Raw genomic sequence first — 13044 nt, 5'->3', positions numbered from 1 at the left:
GAACCATACTTGCCACAGTTGTTGGATATAACAACAAAACACGTCGTGCAAAATTTCATTTCAATCGGATAAGAATTGCGCATTCTAGAGGCTCAAGAAGTCAAGACCCAAGATCGGTTTATATGGCAGCTGTATCAGGTTATGAACCGATTTGAACCATACTTGCCACAGTTGTTGGATATAACAACAAAACACGTCGTGCCAAATTTCATTTCAATCGGATAAGAATTGCGCATTCTAGAGGCTCAAGAAGTCAAGACCCAAGATCGGTTTATATGGCAGCTATATCAGGTTGTGAACCGATTTCAACCATACTTGCCACAGTTGTTGGATATAACAACAAAACACGTCGTGCAAAATTTCATTTCAATCGGATAAGAATTGCGCACTCTAGAGGCTCAAGAAGTCAAGACCCAAGATCGGATTATATGGCAGCTGTATCAGGTTATGGGCCGATTTGAACCATACTTGGCACAGTTGTTGGATATAACAACAGAACACGTCGTGCAAACGTTCATTCCAATCGGATAAGAATTGCGCACTCTAGAGGCTCAAGAAGTCAAGACCCAAGATCGGTTTATATGGCAGCTATATCAAAACATGGACCAATATGGCCCATTTACAATACCAACCGACCTACACTAATAAGAAGTATTTGTGCAAAATTTCAAGCGGCTAGCTTTACTCCTTCGGAAGTTAGCGTGCTTTCGACAGACAGACGGACGGACGGACGGACAGACGGACGGACATGGCTAGATCGACATAAAATGTCGCGACGATCAAGAATATATATACTTTATGGGGTCGCAGACGAATATTTCGAGTAGTTACAAACAGAATGACGAAATTAGTATACCCCCCATCTTATGGTGGAGGGTATAATAACAAAATATACATATGCCACTGAACATCATGCGCTATCCAGAACAAAATGCATTTCACGTATGCCGCCGACGAAATGGTCTTTTATGTGCACTTATACACTTATAACACAGGCAACAGCTAAAAAATACGCAAACTACATCCCGAATGCCTAGAGATGGGTTTCAACGCTTTTTTGATGATTTCATATTCTTTGTATATATACCTGACCTTCTAACGATAAAATTGGATTTTAGTTATATATATAGACGCTATATTGACCGATCTTCAGACTTAAAGTCTTGAGGCAATAAATTGGTCACTTATCATCCGATTTCGATAAATTTGGCAAAGTGAGTTCTGGTAGACTTCTATTCATTTCTGTAATGGGTTCAGATGGAACTATATTTGGATATAGCTGCCCTTAGACCGACCACCCGATCTCCCGATATAGGGTATTGAGGCCATAAAAGATCCATTTATTACCCGAATTCGATGAAATTTCTCACTGTGTGTTCTGGTAGACCCCTACCTATTCCTGTCGAATGTGGTACAGATGAGACCATATTTGGATATAGCTGCCAAATATACCAATCTCCCGATATTGTGTAATGAGCCTATAAAAGGAGCAATTTTCATCCTATTTCGATTAAATTTGGCACAGAGTGTTCCGGTACCTTTCTTAACCTTTTTGTGAATATCGACCAGATCGAATCATATTTGGATAAAGCTGCCACATAGACCGATCTCCCGATATAGAGTATTGAGCACATAAAATGAGCATTTTTCATCCGATATGGATAAATTTGAAACAGTGCGATTTAATGGACCTCTACACCTGTTTGCCTCCTTTTATTTTATTTGGAACAAAACTATCCTTTGCAATTTAGACAATTGAAGAGCTTTTAGTTAAATACCATACTACAAAAAATAGTATAATTATATAGCTTGACTAATAGCATAACAATATAAATGCCTTTATCTGAATCCCATATTACCTCTATTGGTCTACGAATTAGCTCGAAGGGTTTAGGGTCATTTAAGTTTGGATGTTAGATGTACTCCACTCTTAAAAGAAGTTATTTGATTCCAATATTTTCATGGGGATTTTGGGAATAGGAAGGCTCCTAGTGTGGTGATTGGTTGGCTTAGGAGGTGGTGTGGATCCCCAGTGTGGACTCCCGAAAGGGGGTAAGAATTTCGTGCTCCTCTCCTAAATACCTCTCATGTGAGCCACATATTGCCATGGTCGGTGAATTTGTACTCACTCTTTGGGGGGAGTTTTGGCGAAGGGGCGGTGTCCAAAATTCATGATCCCACATTTAGATATCACATCCGTATTCTACTCCCAAATACCTTTAATAGAGTAAATTATTTGATGTCCTATAAATAATTGCTGTTCGTGTGGTATTTTGGGGAAAAAATTGGTCCCGATATTGGGTATCAATTTCGTGCTCTACTCCCCAAAACCATTCATTTGCCATGGTTGGTAAATATGTACGATTAAGGGGTGTTTTGGGGAGTAGGGTGGTCCCCCAAACACTTAGCCCTGATAATATAGTTTGTTCGGAATTTTGTTATCAGATTTGTGGTCTACTACCAAATACCATTTTATTTGAGCCTCATATTCCCATAGTCTGCAAACATGTGCGTTTTGGGAGATGGGGCGGCCACTTAAAGACTTGGCCCTGAAAATATTTACATTGTGGGTGGTGTTATTGGGGCGTGCTTTTGGAGACGGGCGGCCCTCCAAACACTTGGTCCTACATTTAAGTATTGAATTTGTATTCTACACTCAAATACCTTTTATTAAACCCCATATTGCCATGGTCAGTAAATAAGTCCTGTTTGGGGTCAAACTAAGGGTTTTGCCTTTCGAAATAAAAAATCAGAGGGAGAATTAGGTTTAAAATTCAATGCTGTTGTAATGGTTTATTGTGTTTGTTGCTCATTTCATTATTTATAAGTAGTAAATCGAATTCAGTCTTTTGTTGTAGGTAAATTTAGATAGACAATTGTACATGTAGCATTAAGTAGTTAATTTCTTTTAGGATGAAGTAGCACAATTTATTCTTAGTTTAAGTAGCGAATTTTACTTTTAGTTTTGGATAGGAAATTTTAACTTTAGCTTTAAGTAGGAAAATTTAATTTTAGAGGGTAAGTAGGTTATTTCACATTTTGATTTTGGGTCTAAGGATATAGGAATTTGTTGATGGTGTGTAGAGTGGCCCGCACTTGTGTTTATTTTTGGTGTCCCGCACTTTGATGGTTTAACCATGTGTTGTGTTGATTTTGGGTCTTCTTGTGGGTTTATGTTGTATCTTAGTGTCTTCTTCACGTCTGAAAATTGAGTTTGTTAATTTTTGTTTCACTGTTTGTAATGTTCTTTTCTTTAACGATTGTTTATATGTATATATGTAAGATCACTTTTTTGCTTTTCACTTCACTTGGGTTCACTTTGAGGGGGAGAGAATACGATGCGCGGGTTTGAGATTTAAAAGCGAGACTGATCTTTTTTTGGTTGTTGCTTGTCACTTGGACCCCGCGAAAACGGTCAACTTTCCAAGCTACAAGCAACAATTCCAGGTAAACAAATATGAAGTCAAGGCGGAATCAGCGATTAAGAACTTACTTCAATGTACCGTTATGCACAGTGGGTCATGTGCATACGTGAACGCATGTCTGCACATGGGTGCACATGACTTCATGTTCAAACGTACTTTGAACATTCTCCCCCTCCAAGTGACGAAGTGACATCTTACCTTTTTAATTTTGGTTTCTTGCCTGTGAGGTGACTGGGCCGACGAACACGTATCCCCAATCTGTCTCCTGGGCGAAGACGGCTCCCAATCCGGGTTGTACAACACCACTCCTCCGGAGGTGGGCGTAGGCATCGGCCCCTACCTCTACATCGATTGGTTCGTTGCCTCTAGGGTCAGCATCTGCCAAAGAAAGGGATCTTAGGCTGCTTGTGGGGTCGGGAATGATGGGATCTGAATAGGGTCGTCGCGGCAAATCCCGGGTCACCACTGCCCGGATGGTATACATGGTCCTCCTCGACGCATGCCTTGACCGAAGTCTTATTGTTGCCAGACGGTGCCCTCTGCGCTCTCTCGTTGGTATCCCCAGGCGAGTTACTGTGGCTGCCGCGATTCGGGTGATGGTCGATGCCTGGCACAAAAGTACCCGTACCCCAGCCCAATCGTCCTGCTCCTCGGGTGCCAATTCCACCATCGCCGTGGGTACAAAAACAGTGGCCCGGCTGTAAGGTATCTCGACCGGGGGAGGGCCTTGGACGATGGGCATCTGGTTGGCTGGTTCGATTGCAAGTTGCCGTGGGTTGGCAATCTCCATTGGGGGCGGGCTGTAGCTGCCATATGTCTCCCTAAGCTGTGGGGCTCCATGCAGCATTGTGTGATGGCGGTAGTCGCATGTTCGGCAGGCAGTGACCACGGGGCAGTCTGGGGCCAGATGGCTGCGCGCCAGACAGTTCCGACAGTAACTCCGTCTCTCAACTGTCTCGTATCTCTGATACGGTGTCATTTGCCGGAACCGCGGGCATGACCGTATGGCGTGGTCCTCCTGGCAGAGGCCACAGGCATACTTCCAAGATGCGGGGCGATACCTGGGTTCCCGTGGGTCGAAGCGAGGGCGTGTGGGTCTGGCGGGTCGTGGGGACTCTGGGCGAGGTAAATATCCGGCCATTATCTGTAACCAAAATCTCGTGAGTACCGTGTTTTGATGTGATTATGAATTGCTAGGGGTGTCTGAGAATAATTTGACAATCTTAGTTATGGGTCGACTGACTATGCCATTGGAAGTTCGAATATCTACAACTCGAGTGTTCTGATCAACACCGGGGTATGTTTTAAAAACTCGTCCTAACTTCCACTCGGTGGGATATCTCTCATCCCTGATGACAACTAAATCATTGACCTGTATGTTATCTTGCTGATACTTCCATTTGTATCTACGGTGAAGCTCATTTAAGTACTCTGACTTCCACCTCTGACAAAAGTTTTGGGATATAATCTTTAATCTCTTCCACCGATTTGCAAGCGTTATGTCCTCCTCTGAGATGTCGGGTTCTGCCGGGGTCAAAAGGGAAGAGCCTATAAGGAAGTGAGCTGGGGTCAAGGGTGCTAAATCGTTAGGGTCTTCAGAAGCTGGACTAAGGGGTCGTGAATTGAGGCAGGCCTCGATACGTGCCAATATGGTTGACAGTTCTTCGAACGTGAAGTTCATTTTGGGCATAGACTTCTTAAGGTGTATCTTGAATGATTTAACTCCTGCCTCCCACAATCCCCCCATATGGGGAGCTCCTGGAGGAATGAATTTCCACTCTAAATTCTGATGAGCATGTTGCTGAATGGCGCTGCTCTGTAAACTTTTCATAAACTCTTTCTGATCTTTCTTGAGCATTTCTGCTGCGCCTATAAAATTCTTTCCATTGTCGGAATATATCTTTTCTGGGCACCCTCTCCTTCCTATGAAACGAGCTAATGCCGCCAGAAATGATTGAGTCGATAAATCACTTGTTGCTTCTAAGTGGATGGCTTTTGTCGCAAAACAAACAAATATGCAGATATAACCCTTGGTTATTAAACACGCTCGTGCTGTTAAGCTTTTGATTCCGAAGGGTCCTGCAAAATCTACCCCTGTATTCGTAAAGGGTCTGGATAAAGTAGTACGCTCGGGTGGAAGAGATGACATAATTTGGGTCTGAGTCTTTAATCGATATAGGGTACAAACTCTGCAATTGTGTATAACTTTCTTGATCAACTGTTTCAATCTGAATATCCAAAACTCCGTACGGATGAGCCGGGTCATAAGTTGATTGCCTCCGTGCATTGAGACTTTATGAACAAATTCCACTAGAAGGAGTGCAAATCGCGAATCATATGGGATTAAGATTGGATGACGTTCGCTGTACGTCAAAGCTGGCGATTGAACTAAACGACCATTGGATCTAATTACTCCTTTTCTATCTATGAAGGGGTTGAACGGTAAAAGACTACTTCTAGGTGAAAGCCTTTTCTTTTGGGTCAAAGAACTGTATTCCTCAACGAAGTAATGTTTCTGAGTTGCCACTATAAGACGCATCTTTGTGTCTATGAGCTCTGGGCTGGTTATTTCTTGCGATGAAATTTTAAGTGAGGATCTAGTTGAACCTGTGTTACGCCAGAACCTAACTGCGTAAGACAAAACACGATATGCTCTAGCTAAAGACGAAAATCGAGTCAAAGGGTCATCAAAAGTGCCTGTTGCGAATACTTTAACTTGTTTTGCTTCAAGATTAGTGTCTGTATTAACTCGGTCTTGCGGCCACTGATCATGCGGCAATTTGAGCCACTGGGGTCCCGTCCACCATAAATTATGAGATGTTAAGTCGTCAGGAGAACAGCCACGACTTGCTACATCTGCAGGATTATATTCTGAGTCAACATGTTTCCAATTCTCACCACCGACGTTCTCTAATATCTCTGAAACCCTGTTACCAACGAAAGCGCTCCATGAGCATGGTGGCTTTTGTAGCCAGGCTAGAACGATTGTAGAGTCGGTCCAGAAATGGGTCGTAAACTTTGATAATCGAAGCTTAGGCACAATGGCATTTGCTAACATTGACAACATAACTGCACCGCATAATTCTAACCTTGGCAGAGAGATTTTCTTAACTGGGGCTACTCGGGTCTTGGCTGCTAGAAGAAAAGTGTCTACAGTTTTATCGATGTGTTCAACGCGTATATAAATTGTGGCTGCATATGCGCTTTCTGACGCGTCGCAGAATCCATGTATCTCCACAATACTAGCAGGTGTAAACCGAACCCATCTTGGTATCGATACAGTGTCTATAGAATGGCTGCCTCTCACAAAGTTATTCCAGTTCATTTGAGTCACTGGCTTCAACGAGTCATCCCATTCTACCTTATCTAGCCAAACCTGCTGCATGATTAACTTGGCTACAACAATTACTGGCGCTAACCATCCACATGGGTCGAAAAACCTTGCTATCGTTGATAATACTTCTCGCTTGGTGCTCATTTGCCTTTCTTCAACTGTAGGGGCCGTAAAAGTGAAATTATCACCTGATATATTCCAACGAATTCCTAGGGTTTTTGTCGAAGAAGCTTCGGAAATATTTAACCAATCTATTGGAAGAAGCATGTCTTCATTTAAATCCTTTAACAAACGTGTGTCATTTGACGCCCATTTTCTTAGCCTGAAACCAGCTGATTCTAATGCGGAGGCTAATTCTTTCCTAGCTGCTGTAGCTTCTTCTATGGAGTGTCCGCCCGCTAATACATCATCGACATATAAATTTTCTTTAATAATTCTTGATCCTAACGGATGAGAATCTTTCACGTCTTCTGCTAACTGGAGAAGGGTCCTAATCGCTAAAAATGGGGCGCAATTTATGCCGAAGGTAACAGTTAAGAGTTCGTAATCCTCAATTGGGTGGTTTTCTGATTTGCGAAAGAGGATCCTTTGAAATGCTGTTTGATTGGGGTCTACTAAGATCTGACGATACATCTTTGTCACGTCTGCATTGAAGACGTACTTAAAAAATCTCCAGTTCAACACTTGTACGACAAGGTCTTGCTGAAGTATGGGTCCTGTATGTAAGATATCATTAAGACTTTTCTTGTTTGATGTTGGGCTAGATGCGTTAAAAACCACTCTAAGTTTTGTGGTAACCCTATCTGGTTTGATAACTGCATGGTGAGGTAAGTAGTAGTGAGGGGTCTTGTATACGCTGTTTGGGTCTACCTTCCTCATGTGTCCTAATTCCAAATACTCTAATATGGCTGCATCATAATGTGCTTTAATATCTGGGGTCTTAGACAACTTTTTCTCCATTCTATGAAATTGTGCCAATGCGATGTTCCTAGATGAACCGATCTCTGAACAGCTTTTAAAAGGTAAAGTTACGATATATCTCCCCGCCTCATTACGTCGTGTTGTATTTTTGTAATTATTTTCGCAATAAATATCTTCTGCTGACCTCAAAACCTTTTTTGGGGTCTCTTCCACCTCCCAAAAGCGAGTGATTATCTTTTCTAATGATGATGCACTATAAAGTGTGATTTGTCTGTCGGATTTAGGGTCTTCCGTAATGGGTCCTCCTATGATCCACCCAAAAACGGTGTCCTGCGCTAAAAGTGATCCACAGGATTTCATAGTACCGCCTTTTGTGTATATAAGGGGTCCAATATCTAATCCGATTAACATGTCCACGGGTCGACTTTCAAAGAATCGAGGGTCCGCGAGACTAAGGTGTGCAAAATCTCCAAATTGATTTTGCCTTAAATCGTGTGTTGGTAAATGAGAAGGTAGGGTCTTTAAGACTGGTGCCCAAACCTCCAGCTCAAAACTAGGATTTACTCGTGAGCAAAGATTGAAGACGCAAGCTTTTGTCGATGTTTCAGAAACTGCGTCGTTTAAACCTGTGACGTGAATTAAATTCTTAACTGTTGGAAGTTGTAGTTTGTTTCTAATTTTCTCTGAAATGAAAGTTGATTGTGACCCAGGATCGATGATTGCCCTGGCATCATATCTATGTCCTCTAGATTTGATTTGAACTATTGCTGTGAACAAAAGTGTCTCTTTGGGTTGCGGAGTGGGTCTGATTTCCTGAAGTGTCAAAGTCGTTGAACAAGGTGCTTCTAAACAAGGTGTGGACTGTATATTTGGCGATACCGATGGTTGTACTAGGGTGGTTAAAGCGGCAGCACTGGTACTAGGGCGTGCGTATTCGCTAACCGGTTGAGCTAGGGTGGTAGGATCAGTAGCACTGGTGCTAGGTCGTGCTTCCTGTCTACCGGGTTGAACTAAAGTGTTGAGAGCGGCAGCACTTGTGCTGGGTCGTGCTCCGTCTCGTTGGAGTGTGCCTGTTGTAGGGTACTGGGTCTGGTTGCCTTTATGTATCAAACTGTGGTGTCGTTGACTACATTCCCTACAACTAAAACGACTTTTACACTCCCTGACTCCATGATCCGAAGAAAGGCAGTTATAGCAAAGATGACTGGTCTTAACAATGTTTATTCGATCGTTGATCGACCTTTCTAGAAATTGAGGACATTCTCGCAAAGAATGATTGGATTTACAAAGTTGACAAACCGGTTTGTTATTCTGAGCATTATAGTGTGATTGTGTGTTGTTGCTGGGTCTTGAGCCCGTGTTCTTGAAATTGGGATTTACATTTGTTTGAAAACTATTAACTCGCTTTTCCCGCTTATCGTACTCCGATCTGGGTTGATTATATCTCGAATATTGTGGCTTGATATTGCCGACTGATTCTAGGGTCTTGAATTTATGGGTCAAAAATACATCTAGTTGATTCCACGATGGAAGAGACGAACAATCTGCCAGGCTGCTTTCGAATTCTTCTAAAAATATTCTTGGTAGTTTGGTTGACACAAGATAAACTAAGATTGGGTCCCATCCCCCCGTTTCTACTTCAAGGGTCTGTAAAGTTTGGGTACAACTACCTATAGTGCGCTGTAATTTCTGGATTGTTGACGCGTTATCAACGGAAACCGAAGGTAAATTAAAAAGAGCTCGCAATTGCTCATTTACCTGCATGCGTTTATTTTCGTACCTATGAACGAGATTTCTCCACGCTATGTCGAAACCCTCATGGGTCAGTGGAACATTGGAAATTATTTCGCGGGCTTCTCCTGCTGTTTTCTGGGTTAAGTGAAACAACTTCTCGACTTTACTTAATTTTGAATTGTTAATGTAAATTGCTGAAAATAAATCCCTAAAGGTAGGCCATTCGCGATATCCCCCTTTAAAAACATCTGTGTCACAGGGCGGCAATCTTAGAGCTGGTGAAAAATCATTAGTGTCTCGCTGTTGGGTCATCGATATTCTCTCCTGTTTTTCTTGATCTTGTTGCTCGTTAAGGGCCAAAATTTCTCCGTTAAGAGAGCTTAAACACCGTTTATAAGTTTCTAGTGCCTGTTTGTAGCTATTTCGAAGCTTAGTTTTATCTATAGGTGTCTCATCCTTTTCCGGAATGCGATCCCTACAATCTAAGTATGCCTTCTTGATTTGATCCCATAAAGAATTGAGTTCTACCCGCGTGATTTCTAACGAATGTATATTATCATCCGACTTAGCCGCGGAGTAAACGGTCTCAAAATCCACTAAATCATCCACACAGTTTACAAATCTTTCGCGTAAATTCTTATCCATTTTGTAATTGGCTTGTATATGTTTTAAATAGGGTCAAAAAACTATAAAACCAAGGAAAAATTTTACAACAAAATGTCCTAAAAAAAAAACTGGTTATTTGTAGAAATCAAATCTATTTCAAAAAAACCTAATGCGAGAAAAAAATGTGTGTCTTGATGATGGGTCAAATATCTAAGGGTCAAACCTGAAACTTTTTACAAAATTCGTAATAAATGTTTTATCTGGGTCACTAGAAAAAAAACAGGTTAATATTTCTGATGATATCGATTATACAATAGCCGCAAAAAATTGTAAGAAAAATTTTCCTTTCAAATCGCAATACACCAGCAATTTAATTCCGCTCGAGCAAAAAAAAAATTTATTTTTCTCCAAAAAAAATTAAACTTTCACTTTTCAAAATTTGGCATACAGAACTAGATGATTCTTTACAATAATACTGCTTTGACTCGTTGGGTCAATTTGCTTGCTGTATAAAAAACAACAAAGGATTGCACAAACAACCACAGTCCTTTCCGACCGTTTCCACTTAAATTTGTGCAATAGAATGAAGTTTTAAAATTTCGAAGACAAATGAGGCCAGCACGCAATATTATTTTCGTTATTTCTCACACAAAAACAATTCTTGATAAAAAAAACTTCTTCTTTTCTAAAAGCACTTCGATTTTTCTTAGACACTTTTCCTTTTCTTTATAAAAAATTTCAACAAAAAATCTCGTGGATGTCTGTCCCGAAAATCCTACACACTGCCTTGAAAGTAGGGTCTGCTATATTGGGTCAAATTCACTTGGATCAAATTAATTTGGGGCAAAATTAATTGGGTCAAAATTTATCAGACAACCGAATTAGCGATTCATAATCAGAAAACGATCAAAAACAATATTAAAGTACGCTGGGTAAATGTATGAACTTTTCCTTTTTTGAAAAAAAGGTTATGTATGACGTAATACCCAAGCGCACTTTAATAGAAAAACAAAATGGTACTCACTTTGAAGCTTCTTTTTTGATGTGTGTGTATGTGGGTGTGTGTGTAGGTGGGCGCTTGGCTTGGGTCCAGAATTGTGTGTTGGCGCCTTTTGCAATTTTTGTAGCTTTGTGTCGTTAGAGTCTTGGATTTTGTTGTTTTAGTGTTTTTGATTTGATGAAGTTTTGGGAATTTAACCGTTGTAGCGGGTTTTTCCGTTTTTATCCCAGAGCGTAGATTTTTTTGTTTTTGTGTTTTTACACGGAACGCACGAATTTGATTTTGTTGGGGTTTTTTGAAAATGCACAATATTTTATGTTTGATAGAAAAAGAAAGAATTAGTTTGGGATAAGATTTACAAATTTATCGAGCAACCCATAATTCTGTTTTAACACTCTAATTTGTTTTTTAAGTTAAAATACTGAAAAATTTATGATTTTTAGAGAAAAAAATTTTTCAAAATATGTAGAAAAAATTAACATAAATTTTGGGTTGGACGATAAATTGTTAAATTTTTCAATTTTTTAGCTCTTTTTTTTCAATTTAACACAAAGAAACTTCTTTAAACAATTTAAAAATTTTTTGATTTTTATAATTTTTTTGAAATTCCACTTTTTTCCACTTCTGTTCCACTGTGCGGGTCACTTTACGTTTTTTGGGTCTTTTGCACACTTCTTTTTTGATTTACCACAACTTCTAATGATTTTGGGGTCAATTTTTTGCACATTAAAATTTAATTAATTATTTTTATTTTTACACGGGTCACCCTGTTAATTTAATTAGTTTTTGTTTTATTTGAGTCTTTATGTACTTTAATTGTCACTTTGCAATTTGGTTATTATTTTCTTTTGTTATTTCGTTTTGATCTTCATTTGGTTGGAATATTTTATCAAATTTTCAATAAAATAAATGCCACAACCAAACGAAGAACACTGAGAGCCGCTATATATTTTTTAATTTGTGATTTGTGTATTATTTTGTTTTTAATAAATTGCCAAAACTGATCTTTTATGTGTTTTGATATTTTTGTGTTGGCCGTCCGTCCATACGTGTATGTATGTACGGTTGTGTGTAACCAACCCTTTTTTCGCACTTTTCTCTATTTCATTTGCTTTTAATTGTTGGGTCACTGCACTTTTGTTGTTGCGAATTTTTTTTGTGTTTCGGTCACTGGGTCTTTTGAAATGAAAATGAATTATTTTTGGGCACAAAACAGAAAAAATTTTTTTTTGATTTTTGGTTTTTTAATTATTTAAAAAAACCACTTATCCGGTTCGAAGGACCAAATGTTTGGGGTCAAACTAAGGGTTTTGCCTTTCGAAATAAAAAATCAGAGGGAGAATTAGGTTGAAAATTCAATGCTGTTGTAATGGTTTATTGTGTTTGTTGCTCATTTCATTATTTATAAGTAGTAAATCGAATTCAGTCTTTTGTTGTAGGTAAATTTAGATAGACAATTGTACGTGTAGCATTAAGTAGTTAATTTCTTTTAGGATGAAGTAGCACAATTTATTCTTAGTTTAAGTAGCGAATTTTACTTTTAGTTTTGGATAGGAAATTTTAACTTTAGCTTTAAGTAGGAAAATTTAATTTTAGAGGGTAAGTAGGTTATTTCACATTTTGATTTTGGGTCTAAGGATATAGGAATTTGTTGATGGTGTGTAGAGTGGCCCGCACTTGTGTTTATTTTTGGTGTCCCGCACTTTGATGGTTTAACCATGTGTTGTGTTGATTTTGGGTCTTCTTGTGGGTTTATGTTGTATCTTAGTGTCTTCTTCACGTCTGAAAATTGAGTTTGTTAATTTTTGTTTCACTGTTTGTAATGTTCTTTTCTTTAACGATTGTTTATATGTATATATGTAAGATCACTTTTTTGCTTTTCACTTCACTTGGGTTCACTTTGGGGGGGAGAGAATACGATGCGCGGGTTTGAGATTTAAAAGCGAGACTGATCTTTTTTTGGTTGTTGCTTGTCACTTGGACCCCGCGAAAACGGTCAACTTTCCAAGCTACAAGCAACAATT

The 13044-nt window shown here is 39.6% G+C and overlaps 1 protein-coding gene across 1 annotated transcript; it reads right to left on the bottom strand.

Annotated features, from left to right (window-relative positions):
• Window positions 1-2761: 2761 nt before the first annotated feature.
• LOC131994152 (uncharacterized) lies at window positions 2762-5004 on the bottom strand. The gene is made up of 2 exons (XM_059360549.1): window positions 3624-5004; window positions 2762-3201 (listed from the first exon to the last, which is right to left on the bottom strand). Exon 1 carries the CDS (start codon window positions 4564-4566, stop codon window positions 3628-3630), a length of 939 nt encoding a protein of 312 aa, XP_059216532.1. The 5' UTR covers window positions 4567-5004; the 3' UTR covers window positions 2762-3201; window positions 3624-3627.
• Window positions 5005-13044: the final 8040 nt, after the last annotated feature.

Source organism: Stomoxys calcitrans, chromosome 1, assembly GCF_963082655.1.
Source record: "Stomoxys calcitrans chromosome 1, idStoCalc2.1, whole genome shotgun sequence".
Classification (NCBI taxonomy): domain Eukaryota; kingdom Metazoa; phylum Arthropoda; class Insecta; order Diptera; family Muscidae; genus Stomoxys; species Stomoxys calcitrans.
This window is presented reverse-complemented; position numbering and strand designations above follow the sequence as displayed.